Source organism: Piliocolobus tephrosceles, chromosome 1 (genome assembly GCF_002776525.5).
Source record: "Piliocolobus tephrosceles isolate RC106 chromosome 1, ASM277652v3, whole genome shotgun sequence".
NCBI lineage: Eukaryota > Metazoa > Chordata > Mammalia > Primates > Cercopithecidae > Piliocolobus > Piliocolobus tephrosceles.
Genome location: NC_045434.1, coordinates 15186207 through 15201557, shown reverse-complemented (window position 1 = coordinate 15201557; position 15351 = coordinate 15186207). Strand labels below are relative to the sequence as shown.

At 43.9% G+C, this 15351-nt stretch overlaps 1 protein-coding gene across 1 annotated transcript in view; it reads left to right on the top strand.

The window, feature by feature from the left end:
• Window positions 1–2930: 2930 nt before the first annotated feature.
• MAP3K21 (mitogen-activated protein kinase kinase kinase 21) overlaps window positions 2931–15351 on the top strand; it is a 56280-nt gene continuing 43859 nt past the window's right edge. Inside the window, exon 1 of the mRNA XM_023216239.1 lies at window positions 2931–4083. Coding sequence (XP_023072007.1) covers window positions 3267–4083 — 817 coding nt within the window. The 5' untranslated portion in view covers window positions 2931–3266. The remainder of the gene's footprint in view (window positions 4084–15351) is intronic.

The window sequence follows — 15351 nt, the reverse complement described above, 5'->3', positions numbered from 1 at the left end:
TTCCCAAAGTGCTGGGATTACAGGTGTGAGCTACCATGCCCGGCCAGTTTATTGAGCTCACTGCTAAGACCTATTGCTCAGAAAAAAAAAATGATTCTTTTCAAAATATTACTACTCATTGACAGTGCACCTGCTCACCCAAGAGCTCTGATAGAGATGTACAAGGAGATGAATGTTGTTTCTACGCCTGCTAACACAACACCCATTCAGTAACCCATGGATTACAAGTCACTTTGACTTCTAAGTCTTATTATTTAAGAAATACATTTTGGCCGGGCACGGTGGCTCACGCCTGTAATCCCAGCACTTTGGGAGGCCAAGGTGGGCGGATCATGAGGTCAGGAGATTGAGACCATCCTGGCTAACACGGTGAGACCCCGTCTTTACTAAAAGCACAAAAAATTAGCCGGGCGTGTTGGCGGGCGCCTGTATTCCCAGCTACTTGGGAGGCTGAGGCAGGAGAATGGCGTGAACCCAGGAGGCAGAGCTTGCAGTGAGCTGAGATGGCACCACTGCACTCCAGCCTGGGTGACAGAGAGAGAGACTCTGTTTAAAAAAAAAAAAAAAAAAAAAAAAAGAAATACATTTTGTAAGGCCATAGGTGCCAAAGATAGCAATTCCTCTGCTATGGGATATGGGCAAGGTAAATAGGATTCACCATTCTAGATGCCATTAAAAACACTCATAATTCATGAGAGGAGGTCAAAATATCAACATTAACAGGAGTTTGGAAGAAGTTGATTCTAACCCTCATGAATGACTGAGAAGTTCACTACTTCAGTGGAGAAAGGAACTGCAGATATGGTGAAAATAGCAAGAGAACTGGAATTAGAAGTGGAGACTGAAAATGTGACTGAATTGCTACAATCTCATGATCAAACTTGAACAGATGAGGAGTAGAGTTGCTTCTTATGGATAGACAAAAAAAAAAAAAAAAAAAAAAAAAAGTTTCTTGAGATGGAATCTACTCCCAGAGGAGATGCTATGAACACTTTGAAATGACAAAAAGGATTCTGAATATCACAAACTTGGTTGGTAAAATAGCAGCAGGGTTTGAGAAGGATCACTCCAAGTTTGAAAGAAGTTCTATTGTTGTTAAAATGGTATCAAACAGCTTCCCATGCTCCAGAGAAGTCTTTTGTGAAAGGTAAAGTCAATCCATGTGACAAACTTCATTGTTCCCTTAAGAATTTGCCACAGCCACTCCAACTTTTATGCAACCACTGCCTTGATCAGTCAGCAGTTATCAACATAGAGGCAAGACCCTCTGCCAGCTAAAAGATTATGACTTGCTGAAGGTTCAGATGATCATTAGCACACTTTACCTATAAAGTACTTAAAGTTAAGGTATAAGCATTCTTTAGGCACAATGCTATTGCACACTTGTAATTACAGTATACTGGAAACATAACTTTTATATGCACTGGGAAATCAAAAAATTCATGTCACTTGCTTTATTGCAGTGATCTGGAACCAAGCTTGCAATATCTCCAAAGCATGCCCATACTTTAAATACTTAGATTACTTAATATACCTAACATAATAGAAAATAATAATACCTACTATAATGCAAATGCTATGTAAATAGTTGTTATGCTGTATTTTATTTGTATTATTTGTATTGTATTGCTATTTTTTGGTTTTTTAGAAAACATTTTTGACCAGCTGTTGGTTGATCCTGCAGATGCAGAAGATCCACTGTAAAACTATTAATTCATTTAGTCTTCCTAAAAACCCTATAAAGTAGGTACTATTTTTTATTATTCCCATTTTATAGATGAGAAAACTGAGTCACAGAGAAATAAAGAAACTTGCTCAAGGTCACAGAGCCAATAAATAGTTGGATCTGAGAGACTGAAAGAAAACTGAAAAGGCAATAAATCTCTCTTTATGTAAGTCAGAATGTTACTGTATGTCCTATCCTCATAATATCTAAAACTGCCCCTCCTGTTATTGGAAGTACAAGACCCACACGTTAGGAAATTCTGGCCTACTACAGGATAATCTAATATTTTAGAATTTTAATAATAAAACTCTTCTTTTTAACCTCATCACCTGCCACAGTAACCTGTCAACCTCTGGCACCCAATCATTGCCAATGCCTCCTAAACCCAAAACTGTGGGTTTCCAGGGAGACTGGGGCATTTTCCATCTGAGTAGACAGTACAGATAAGCAAGGGACTGACCATCATGGAACTTCTGGGACTATACTGACCACGGATCACTCTGCGCTGCAATCTGTAACCTAGTCAGTTCTGAGATGCACGGTGGCTCAGATGCACTTAGCTTGGTGACTTGCCACACGCACTGGCCCAGATCTGGCACTGCGCTACAATTTCTTCTGCAGCCCGTACTGAGATTCCCTGTCACTCTCCCAGAACTGCAACTCTCTCTCTCCCCGCCACACCCTAAAGCCCCACATCTTCTCAACGCTCTCCCACCGCTTCCTGGAGAAGCGTCCACTCCCTCAGTCTTACTTTGGCTTAATTTAAACTCTCCCGAAAATGTATAGCGGATGACGGCCGACCCCGCTTCCCAGACCACGTGGGCGCGGCTCACCAGTGCTCCCGAGCACCTGCGGCGGGGGCGGGGCGGGACCAGCCAGGCAGGCCCAGGGGGCGGGACCCGCCCAAGGTGGTGGGGGACGGGCCCGGGAGCCGGGGCGGGACGAGGCTCTGGGGACTGGCACAGAAAAGGGAAGTGAACCTGGCGAGGGCGGGGCGGGCTGGTGCAGTTGGTGGGGAAGGGTGGGGCGAACCCAGGAAGGCGGGCCCATAGGGCGGGCGCAGACTGGGCGCCCGGGACGGGTCAAGGAGGGCGGAATGAACCTGGAGAGGGCGGGGCGGCTGGGGGAGGGGCGGGAAGGCCCTGGGGACAGGCCTAGGGGGCGGGCCCGCGGGGGGGCAGCGCGGAATGGACCCGGAGGGGGCGGGGCGGCCCTAGCGCGGCCAGGGTAGGGTGGGGCGTCCCAGGATCTGGCTAAGGAGCGCGCGGCGGGCGGGCAGCAGGCCCTGGGCACGACCATGGTGGGACATCGCCCGCGGCTGCGAGGACCTCTGCGGAAGGAGAGGCGGCTGGGCAGGAACGCGGGCCGAGGCCGGGCCCTTTGGGCAGCAAGCCCGTGATCGCTGCCGTCACCGACCGCGATTCCTTCCCCCTCGCCTTCCCCAGGCGCCGACTGCCACCCCGCCGGACGATGCGCGCCTGGGGCCGCCCGGGAGGCTGAGCCCAGCCTCCCGCTCCGCCTTCCCCGCACGGCTGCCCCCATGGCTTTGCCGGGCGCCGAGTGCGCGGCCGACACCCCGGTGTCCTCGGCCCGGGGAGCCCCAGGCGGCTCAGCGTCCTCGTCGTCCACCTCCTCGGGCGGCTCGGCCTCGGCTGGCGCGGGGCTGTGGGCCGCTCTCTATGACTACGAGGCTCGCGGCGAGGACGAGCTGAGCCTGCGGCGCGGCCAGCTGGTGGAGGTGCTGTCGCAGGACGCCGCCGTGTCGGGCGACGAGGGCTGGTGGGCAGGCCAGGTGCAGCGGCGCCTCGGCATCTTCCCCGCCAACTACGTGGCTCCCTGCCGCCCGGCAGCCAGCCCCGCGCCGCCGCCTGCGCCGCCGCCCCCGCGGCCCAGCTCCCCGGTGCACGTCGCCTTCGAGCGGCTGGAGCTGAAGGAGCTCATCGGCGCGGGGGGCTTCGGGCAGGTGTACCGCGCCACCTGGCAGGGCCAGGAGGTGGCGGTGAAGGCGGCGCGCCGGGACCCGGAGCAGGACGCTGCGGCGGCAGCCGAGAGCGTGCGGCGCGAGGCTCGGCTCTTCGCCATGCTGAGGCACCCAAACATCATCGAGCTGCGCGGCGTGTGCCTGCAGCAGCCGCACCTCTGCCTGGTGCTGGAGTTCGCCCGCGGCGGAGCGCTCAACCGTGCCCTGGCCGCTGCCAACGCCGCCCCGGACCCGCGCGCGCCCGGCCCCCGCCGCGCGCGCCGCATCCCTCCGCACGTGCTGGTCAACTGGGCTGTGCAGATAGCGCGGGGCATGCTCTACCTGCACGAAGAGGCCTTCGTGCCCATCCTGCACCGGGACCTCAAGTCCAGCAACAGTAAGTGGGGCCAGGAGGAGGTGGGGGAAGACTACCTTCGTACCAGCCTAGGGCGGGCTCCACAGGACATACTACCAGATGGAAAGAGGCGGGAGTCAGCCTTAGGGCGCCAGCAGCAGCTCATGCCCAGGCCTTCAGGGCTTGGAGGTCCAGCTAGTCCTTAGTTACTTGTTTTGGGGCTGGTGACACGCTTAACCTTGACTTGCCTTTGGGTGCTTTTTAAAAAAGCTCAGACCAGACTTGCTTGTAGATGAAACATTTGTAAAATACCTGGATCTCCTAGAAACCTCAGGGGCAGTCAGGCCTTTCAATACCAGAGGTGATTCATCTGGGTAGGACTTTGCAAACCGAGGCCTTCTGCAGATTATATGGAACCCGTGACAGTCCTCGCCCAGGGGCCTTCATCAAAGTCCTCGAATGCACTCGGGGACGTCAACTTTACAAGTGCTGTATTGAGGTTGCTGTTTGCCTATCCAAAATATGACTTTATGTCTCTTACCTTTTCCAAAGACTTTTTTCATTCAAATGTCTCTCTAGGGGCCGGGCGCGTGGCTCATACCTGTAATCCCAGCACCTTGGGAGGCGAAGGCGGGCGGATCAGCTGAGGTCAGGAGTTTGAGACCAGCCTGGCCAACATGGCGAAACCCTTTCTCTACTAAAAGTACAAAAATTAGCCCAGCGTAGTGGCAGGCGCCTGTAATCCCAGCTACTCTGGAGGCTGAGGCATGAGAATCACTCGAACCCGGGAGGCGGAAGTGGCAGTGAGCCAAGATCACGCCATTGCACTCCAGCCTAGGAGATAGAGTGAGACTCTGTCTCAAAAAAAAAAAAAAGTATCTCTACGTGAAATATGATTTTGTTATTGGTTCAATGGCTTCTTTACTCCAGACAAGAGGCATAGTGTGCACCGTAATGCACTTTTGGGTTAATAACAAGTGCTTGTCCTTGTACAGGTACTTGAAACCCTGAAGACCTGGCCAGTGTCATTGATTTTATTTATATATAAATTTATATATAAATTTTATTTATAAATTTATAAAACATGATTTTATTTATAAATTAAAAATCCACATCTGGTGGATTTTCCAGATGTCAGTAAAGAACTGACAAATGACTTAAATGCAAATCCTATGAAACTTTGCTGTATAAAAGAGCCTATAGAATTGCTGTTTGATGTTGGTTCTTTAATACTGAAGATCACTTCATATTCTTAGAATGAGATGAAATCCCATGAAATGTTAAAGGATGCAGCCAGAACTGGCATTGGCCTACAACAGCTGGAGTCTTTCAATCCTGTGAAACCTGCTAGGACAGGAGCTAGCTCAAGTGAAAACATTGTCCCTAAAGAAGAGTGACAAGAATAAATTTACTTGAAAATTACTAATGTAGCATTTTCACTGGGAATTGTAAGTAATTGGAATATTTAGCTAAGCATAAGCATTAGGTTTTATTTCATGATCCTCCTTCCCCCCAAGTCTCTCTATAACTTAGATTGCATCTGCTTAGGCGATGAGAGCAAAGTCTAACAAAATACGTTATTAGTGGTAGTGGTAGTGGTAGTGGTGTATTCTTAGTACTTTCACAGACCACGTGAAGGACCATAGCATTGCTTGCTTTTGAACTATGTTATAGTAAAAACAGAGTGCAATTTCCTAAAATACACTTTTCTTTCAATAATGTAATTTTTTTCCAAGAAATGTCTGACCAGGTGCTGCCATAGAATGGGTGACTTGTCCATGTGTCCCATACACCCTCTTTCCAGTGGTGTCCTGAAAGCCTGTGTCTGCTGGGAGTTTTCTGTGGAACCAGGTATTTTAAGGACATCAACAGCACCATTCATTCCTTCCCCTGCCTCTTGGTAGTTGCAGCAACTCTGTGACAACACAGAACCCAACATTCTACAAATGTATTCAAATCATCAACACAAGCAAACACGTGGGTGGTACTGGTCCTTAGGCCTATGCCCTTTAACTTTTACATTGTACTTAGTTTTGTTTGGTTGCAATATTTTTCTTTCTTTTTTTTTTTTTGAGACGGAGTCTCGCTCTGCCGCCCAGGCTGGAGTGCAGTGGCCGGATCTCAGCTCACTGCAAGCTCCGCCTCCCGGGTTTACGCCATTCTCCTGCCTCAGCCTCCCGAGTAGCTGGGACTACAGGCGCCCGCCACGTCGCCCGGCTAGTTTTTTGTATTTTTTAGTAGAGATGGGGTTTCACCATGTTAGCCAGGATGGTCTCGATCTCCTGACCTCGTGATCTGCCCGTCTCGGCCTCCCAAAGTGCTGGGATTACAGGCTTGAGCCACCGCGCCCGGCCGGTTGCAATATTTTTCAAAGTTCACACAACACAGGGTAGAGAATGTTTGCTAATGTTTTTAAAGCATGTTTTTAAAAATGTTGATCCATTCCTATGGATTAACAATCCATAGGATTTATGGATCAAACAACAATCCATAGCAATTAATGCAAATAGTAAATTTCTATAAAGTTCTATAAAATATAAATGTTTAAAGAACTCCTAATATTATTAAATGGTAAAAAGAACTAACATGACCCTGGAACAATAACTATGGCCAAACAGTCTTTACCGACACCAGAAAAACAAGTATAGACTACTGTATATTCAGTAGATATTGCATAATTTGAAGGTGATTACATGCTGCTACTTAGTTTTTGAAAGACTTTTCAGTCTCAGAATAAATTGCCAAACTTCATGGAGTATTTTAATTTCTATAATTGTCAAGCAAGATTCCCTTTGCTTTAAATTGTTGCACTCTTATAAAAGACTTAATTAGCTAGTCACTAGCCTGGCCAAGTATTTGTTACAATATGACCATTATCATACTTATTCAATTACTATAAAGTGAAAAGTGTGACTGGGGTCTAGAATGTACAAACCATGGTGCCTCACACATGGTCTTTATCCTGAATATCTGATTTTATTTGTTCAATGAATAAATGCAGAGTTAACATTCTCTGCCGATATATGAAGCTATAACTTCTTGTTTAGACTTTTGAGTATAACAGATACTCAATTGCAGTATGTTTTGTTTGACTTTATTGGATATTTGCTAATGGTGGTAGTGAGTTAGTGATAACTTAAACAAGGTTTTAAAGATCAATATTGAATTTTATTTTCACTCCAAAGTGTACTCATGTACCAAAGAGCTAATAGAAGACTACTCGGAGCCAAATCCAGTGGAAATCACTTTTTTTTTTTGAGACGGAGTCTTGCTCTGTCGCCCAGGCTGGAGTGCAGTGGCGTGATCTCCACTCACTGCAAGCTCCGCCTCCCGGGTTCACGCCATTCTCCTGCCTCAGCCTCCCGGGTTCACGCCATTCTCCTGCCTCAGCCTTAGTAGAGACGGGGTTTCACCGTGTTAGCCAGGATGGTCTCGATCTCCTGACTTCGTGATCCACCCGCCTCGGCCTCCCAAAGTGCTGGGATTACAGGCGTGAGCCACTGCGCCCGGCCGGAAATCACTGTTTTAAACAAATGTTTAATTTTTTCTGGAGAATATGTTATTCTTGACAGATTTTCTTTTATCTTTTCTAGTAGATCTTCTTAAGTTTTATCATATCTTGTGGGGGAATATCTATGTCTAGATAATGGTAATTACATGTAATTACCCTTATCTGATATGTTGTGAATGATATAAACAACTGGTATGTTGTGAATGATATAAACAACTTTGTCCTTTTTCTAACAGGTGACAACAGATTGAAAGTTGTGCCAAGTTAGCAAGCTTTAAGCGTCATTTATGTTTTAAATAAATACTAGGCCCTGTAACTCCCTCCTGGATGCAAAATAAGTAGAAAATATTTTATATAAGTCTACCTATATGCATCCGCCAGAGAACAATAGAAAGCAACTTCAGGTTACTGTGAAAATCGCCGGTGTTATATGCATTTGCAGAAGAGAAAAACATCGTGGAGAGCTGGAACTCATTTAACACTTTTGGAATGCCCACCCTGTGCCAGTCACTTCTGGGCCTCAGGGACACATGGCAAGCCAGACATCAATGACAACAAATCTGCCATCATAGAGCTTAGTCTAACAGGGAAGATAGATGGCAGTCACGTAATCACAAAGAGATTAGTAAGTGCCGTCAAGAAAATTAAGCATGGTAAGGGGTGGAGAGTGGTAGCGTGGAGGATGGGGGTGCTGTTTCACACAGTGGCTCTCCAGGGAAGGCACTCCGAGAAAGGGCCACGAATTAGTCAAGCAAAGACCCAGGCAAAGGAAAGAAGAAGCAAAAATGAGCCTTCCATATTGGAGGTGTGAGGAGAAGGCTGGTGAGGAAAGGCACACATGGGGCGGGCCTGGCAGGCCTCCCTCTGCTGTGCACATGGAGGTTTCACTCTGAGTGACGGTACTGGCCTCTGTAGAGAAGGGACTGCAGTGGGCTCAAGTGACGGCTTTCAAGGTTGTTGTATGAGAGGGGGCACCGACTCTGCCCAGAGTGGTAGCAATGGAAGTATTTTGCAGAGAGGTTCCCGGGGGCAGTGAAGATAAAATCTGCAACATAAGAATTACTAAGGATGGTTTGAAATACTAGAATTTCATTTAAGAGTTTTAAACGAAAACTGCAGAAGTGCAGGATTGAAATAGGATTGTGTGGCATCATTCACGAGCCGAGGAGGGTGGATCACGAGGTCAGGAGTTCAAGACCAGCCTGGCCAAGATGGTGAAACCCCGTCTCTACCAAAAATACAAAAAATTAGCCGGGTGTGGTGGCGGGTGCCTGTAATCCCAGCTACTTGGGAGGCTGAGGCAGAGAATTGCTTGAACCCAGGAGGCCGAGGTTGCAGTGAGCCGAGACTGCACCACTGCACACCAGCCTGAGCAACAGAGTGAAACTCTGTCTCAAAAAAAAAAAAAAAAAGATTATGTGGCATCATGTATGGTTTCCTTTTTCTTTTTGTGATATTGCTTATTGTGTTCTATTTTTTTTTTTTTTTTCTTGAGAGGAAATAAGCTTTCCATGGGGAACTGAGCCACAAATTATGGTAGCTACTTACTTTTATACTTTTTATTTCAATGATTAAGCATTTATTATCTCAATGTTTTTAGTCTTTCGGGAATAATTATTATCTATCTACAGTACCATTTACAACTACAACTACGTCTACAATAGTTGTATTTATTATGAAATGCCATTTGGAGCTCTTCCTATGACAAACTGCAAAAGGAATATAAATTTTGTTTTAGCTTTTTTTTTTTTTTTTTTTTTTTGAGATGGAGTCTCGCTCTGTCGCCCAGGCTGGAGTGCTGTGGCCGGATCTCAGCTCACTGCAAGCTCTGCCTCCCGGGTTCACGCCATTCTCCTGCCTCAGCCTCCTGAGTAGCTGGGACTACAGGCGCCCGCCACCTCGCCCGGCTAGTTTTTTGTATTTTTTTTTAGTAGAGACGGAGTTTCACCGTGTTAGCCAGGATGGTCTCGATCTCCTGACCTCATGATCCGCCTGTCTCGGCCTCCCAAAGTGCTGGGATTACAGGCTTGAGCCACCGCGCCCGGCCAGCTTTTTTTCATTAGTACTGTGTAAATAAAATAACTATCTGAGAAAATTATGGAAAATGTAATCTCCAAGTAAGATGTTTAAGTAGCTCATCAGAGTGATTTGGGGAAGCTATTAATTTCACTATTATCAGTTATAAGACATAAGTCCCCTTCTCTCTTCTGTTGTTATACTGAGGACATGTAGCTTCATGCTATAGCTGCTTCCTGTTCCAGGAGGCACAGAGAAGTCAGTCCAGATGTCCCAATCATAACTGAGATCTACATCTGCTTTTGAAACAAGGTTAGCAAAAGGTTAGACTTTTAGAAGAATAGCAATCACAAAAGAGTCACCACATCTTCCCCCATCATTTTCATGCTTGCGTATTAAAAAGTCAGTAGCTGGCCAGGTGTGGTGGCTCATACCTGTCTATAATCCTGGCATTTTGGGAGGCCAAGGTGGGAGGATTGCTTGAGCCCAGGAGTTCGAGACCAGTTTGGGGAACATAGTGACACCCTGGACTACACATTTTTAAATGTTTTAAAAAACAGGCAATGTCTTATTTTTTGTGGTTGTGAGAGGTATAGCTAGTTAGTTCTGAATTATGCAAACTATCCACATTTGATCAGTTTTGTAATCATTGTCAAGTATATCAAAGCAGGGTAAAGGAGACAGAGGAAAGTATTTATCTACTCTACCCATTTAAGAAGGTCATTTGTAAGCCCTGCTTTCTCACACTAGCATTTAAGTGCTAAACTTACCAGAATAGTGCAGCTAAGGGAAACAGCATTGGCTTTTTTTTTTTTTTTTTTTTTTTGTAATACAAAGTCCTGCTATGTAGCCCAGGCTGGTCTCAAACTCCTGGACTCAAGCCATCATCCTTCCTCCTCAGCCTCCCAAAGTGCTGGGATTACATGTAAGAGCCACCACCTCTGGTTCTATCTAGCATTGCCTTTAAAATCAGTCAGATCTGGATTTGAATATCAGTATCCTCATTTACTAGCTGTGTGACCTTGAGCAAGTGATAGCACTTCATTGAGCCTAATTGTCTTGATTTCTGATACTGTATTCATTTCTTGGGAGATTTGTCAGAAGTCCTGTAGGAAAAATCTGTTTAATGTTTCCTAACCCGTTAAAGGCAATTAGGTAAATACTGGCATAAAAACATGGCTTTTTCAGGGAACAATGAGTAGTTAAGTGTAACTAGAATGAAAAGTGGAGAAAGGGTTTTTTTGGGGGGAAGGAAACAGGCATTTAGCATGTGGTCAGGCAGTGAGTGTCATGGATGCCATGCTAAGATGTATGGACTATTTAAGAGACAAGGAAGAGCCATTGATGGTTATTGAGGAGTACTGTAGTATGATCTGCTGCGAGAAGACACATCTACAGACAGGGAAACATAAACTTGGCGTCATTTGCTTTATGACTGTACTATCATAGATTGTCAGAATGGTGATAATAAAAACTAAAATAATTTACTTAGACATTAGTTTGACCACATCGTTTATCATTTACAATCCAAGCCTAGTTTTTAGCATTGCAATTTGTTCACTGAATTAATTTAGACCACATTTTCTCTCTGATTTCTAACTCCCTCCAAAATTAGAAAATATTCTCTAGCTTTACCATGTCAGGCTGATGATCTTAACTCCAAATGTCAATGACTGTCCCCAAACCCTCTGAGGTAATCCAGGGCTCCTGAAAAGTAAAAGCACCCCAATGAAGGAATTTTAACAGGCAGAAGGTTTTGTGGGGGACCTGGGAGAGCTGTGATGGCTTTATTTTGGAGCCTGAAACTTAAATTTGTACAGTTGACCGCTAGGCGGTGTAAATTTAGTTTTTAAAATTCATCTTCTCCAAATATTGCTTCATGTTGAGTGCTTTAAACGATAGTATTAATCATTGCAAAAACCACAATTACTTGTGCACCAACCTAATAGTAACAAGATTAGTTGTTAACATTTATTTAGGGCATACTAGATGCTGAGCATTACTCACAATTTGTCCTCATTTATTTGTCACTATAACCTTTTGAGGTGACACTCTAATTATCCCCAACTTACAGGTAAAAAAAAACCAAAAACTGAACTCAATGATTAATTGACTTGATCAAAGTCATTCAGCCCATCAAAGGGTAGAACTAAGAATTGAATCTGGGACCTCTGATCCTGGAACTTGTGTTTTATTGTCTCTGTGTATTGCCTGGATTAACAGTTCTCGTATATTTGCTTTCAGGACTCCCAAAGAGCTTTGCTTTATAGCAATTGATATTTATCATATTAGAAATTTAAAATGATAAATTTTAAAAATGTTTAATAATATGAATATAACAATAGACTCCATTGCATCTTAACATGGCATTTGTTATGGGAAAACTCCCATAATTTCCAAAACAAATTTAATGAGGATGGTGGCATTTCTTTGCACTTGTGGAGTTCACTTTCATGCCAGACTGTGAGAGAAGACAGATGGATGTTCATATCTGCTTCTGCATTCACACTGTTGCCATCTCAGGGGACCCCGGGGATCCCTAGACCATACTTTGAGAACCTGTAGGCTAAATGATTAGTTCTGTTGATACAGACTGACACTCTTTAGCAGTAGTTCCCACACCTATTGTGGCATCAGAATCTCCCTGAGAACCTTTCAAAAATAACATGTTCTGTCTCATTTTGGGATATTCTGCTTCAGTGAACCTTAGGAATAAGCAGTGCATTTTTTTCCCTAATATTTTATTTTGAAAATCTTGGAATATATAGAACTGAAATCATTTTAAGTGAAAATTAAAATTTTACTTAAGGCTGGGTACAGTGGTTCACACTGTAATTCCAGTACTTTGGGAGGCTGAGGTGGGTGGATCACTTGAGGTCAAGAGTTCGAGACTAGCCTGGCCAACATGGTGAAACCCTGTCTCTACTAAAAATACAGAAATTAGCCAGACGTGGTGGTGGATGACTGTAATCTCAGCTACTTGGGAGGCTGAGCAGGAGAATTGCTTGAACCGAGGAGGTGGAGGTTGCAGTGAGCTGAAATCGTGCCATTGTACTCCAGCCTGGGTGATAGAGTCAGATGCTGTCAATAAATAAATAATTCCCTTAAAATTGTTCAATTACAAAAATTATTTCACTTATAATCCCACTGCCTAGATTCTACCATTAACATTTTACTAATTTGCTTTAACATAGATTTAACCCTTAGGCATCCATTAATCTATGTTACTTTCTGATGAGACAATAATTTTTCTTTGAAGATTCTAGATGATTCAGATATGGAGTAAAGTTTGAAAGCTACAGTTCTGAGGACCAGATTTGTGGATTCCTTCTTATATGTTATCTGGGTTGATATAGAAATTCTTCCGTTGGCTATAGACTATATCCAAATCAAGTAACTGTCTGCTGATAAGTATATGGTGAGTCGTAGCAGGAGCCGGGTGACAGTATGCCTGATGTATTCTGCCGTTATGACTCTGGGAAAAGGAACATCTCAGAGCATTTGTTCTTTTCACATTTGAGGACAAGTAGTGTTGTTGTGGTAGAAGGTTTGAGCTCTGTTGACTCCACTAGCTTTCTGAATAGGGTGACGTGAGGATTAAGTGAGATAGTGTATGTCTGGGGTCGGCAAATTTCTCCTGTATAGGGCCAGATAGTAAATCTTTTTGATTTTGCAGCCCATATGGTCTCTGTTTGCAACTATGTAATTCTGCTGTTGTAGCCAAAAACATCTTTGACAATATGTAAACAAATGAGTGTGGCAGTGTTCCAATAAAACTTTATTTACAAAGGAGGCATTGTGCTGGATTTAGCCTGTGGGCTCTAGTTTGCCAATTCCTCATAAATGTCAAAGAATTTGGTAAACTGTAAGACAGAATGTAAATGCAAGCTGTCGACTATATTCATTTTAATATTTTACTCAGAAACACTTCAAAGTGTTTTACATTTAAAATATTTGTGCTTTAAATATTTCCTGATGTGTGTGTGTGAACTCATTGATACCTAAACATTTTCTACAACTCTTTGCAGCCTAATAACATTATTATTTTTATTCATTCTGCAAAATCAGGTGTCACTTAATAAGGTATTTGTTCATTTTAGTTGGAGATGAGAGTCTTTTTAATTTGGCTAACTTGGGTGATTCCAGGCAGCCTGCAGTATGAGGAAACAGTTCTGAGCCTTGTTCCCTGCAGGTGCGCTGAGATCTGTACACTTTGGCAGGCCTGCTTGTGACTTGGGTTGATAAGTTGGGTCAAGGTGGAGGCATAAAGTATTAAATTGCCCTTGTAACTGTTTCACTACCAGGGTTCATTACTGGTTTGTGCACTTTTTAAGCTATTGGAAAAAGAGCAAATCATGTTCCACTTTGGGAAGTATCTTGATGGCATATAGGATGTTTGAATTATTACTTCTGAAGATTTGGCTTCACGTGATTTTAAGTGGTTTATTTTGTTTCAGGTTTTCTGTAAATAATGCATCGGTTGTATTCAATATGTTACGTTCTTACTAATATATTAATGTAGAATATTATGGAAGATTTCTGCCTCAGTTTGCTTTATTATGTTCCTTGACTATTAAAATGCTAACATGATAGAAATTTAGAGCTAGACTTTACATACAATGAAATGTAAGTGATCTTCTCATTAAAACTGTGTATACTATGTGTCCACGAAAAGGCTTGTCCCATGAAAGATGGATTTTATTTCAGTATACAAGCAATGTGAAGTTCTGTTTTAGCTTACCACATCTGTTTTTTCTTTACAGAAGCCTTTCTTCTTGTATTTAGTATGCTAGCTCATTCATTTATACAATAGTTACCTGTTGATCATATACTATGTGCAGAACTCTCCTAGGCGCTTGGTATTGAGTAGTGAACAAAGCAGACACAAATTCCTCCCTTAAGGATCTTGCATTCTAGTGATTGAGACAGACATTAAGCAAAATAAATAATAAAATGCATAGTATCTTGGAGAGTGGTAGGTGCTCAGTATAAAAATTAAAGTTGCAAAGAAGGATGGAAATGTTGAGTTGAGCAGTCAAAGATTGCGTGTCTAAGCCAAGTCTTGCAGACAAGATGGATTTTCAGCAGAATCTAAGTAAGTGAGGAAGTGGGTCATCTGGGAAAGAACATGCTTGTTACAGGGAACAGAAATTGCAAGATTTCTAAAGCAGGAGGCCAGTGTGCTGGGAGAAAAGTGAAGGTGGGCAGAACAGCAGGACATGAGGGAGAAGCAGGGATCCCTCAGACCATGCAGTCTTCGGGGCCTACAGGGTCTTTGACTTTTACTACGACATAAGAGAGTTTTGAACAGAGGAGAGCTGTGGTCTGATTTACATATTAACAGGACTATACTGGCAGCAGTTTTGAAATTAGATTAAGGGGAACCAGGTTAGAAATATGAATGTGAGAGTCATCAGCATGAGAAGGTATGTGAAGCCCTGAGATTGACTGAGATTATCTAGGGAGTGAGTGTAAATAAGAAAAAACTAGACAGAGGTCCAAGGACTGAGTCCTAGTAGTCTCCAGTCTTTAGAGGTCAGGGAGATAGGGAGGACCCAGGAATAGCTAGAAGTAAAGGGAAAAATCAGGAGTGTGGAGACCAGTGAAGAAAGTGTATCAGGGAAGAATGATCAGCTATGTCAAATGCCACTGATAGATCAATATTCAAATAACTGTTTGCTATAATTAGTTTTAAAACAATCTTCATTCCTCCTCCTCCTCCTCCTCCTCTTCCTCCTTCTTCTTCTTCTTCTTCTTCTTCTTCTTCTTCTTCTTCTTCTTCT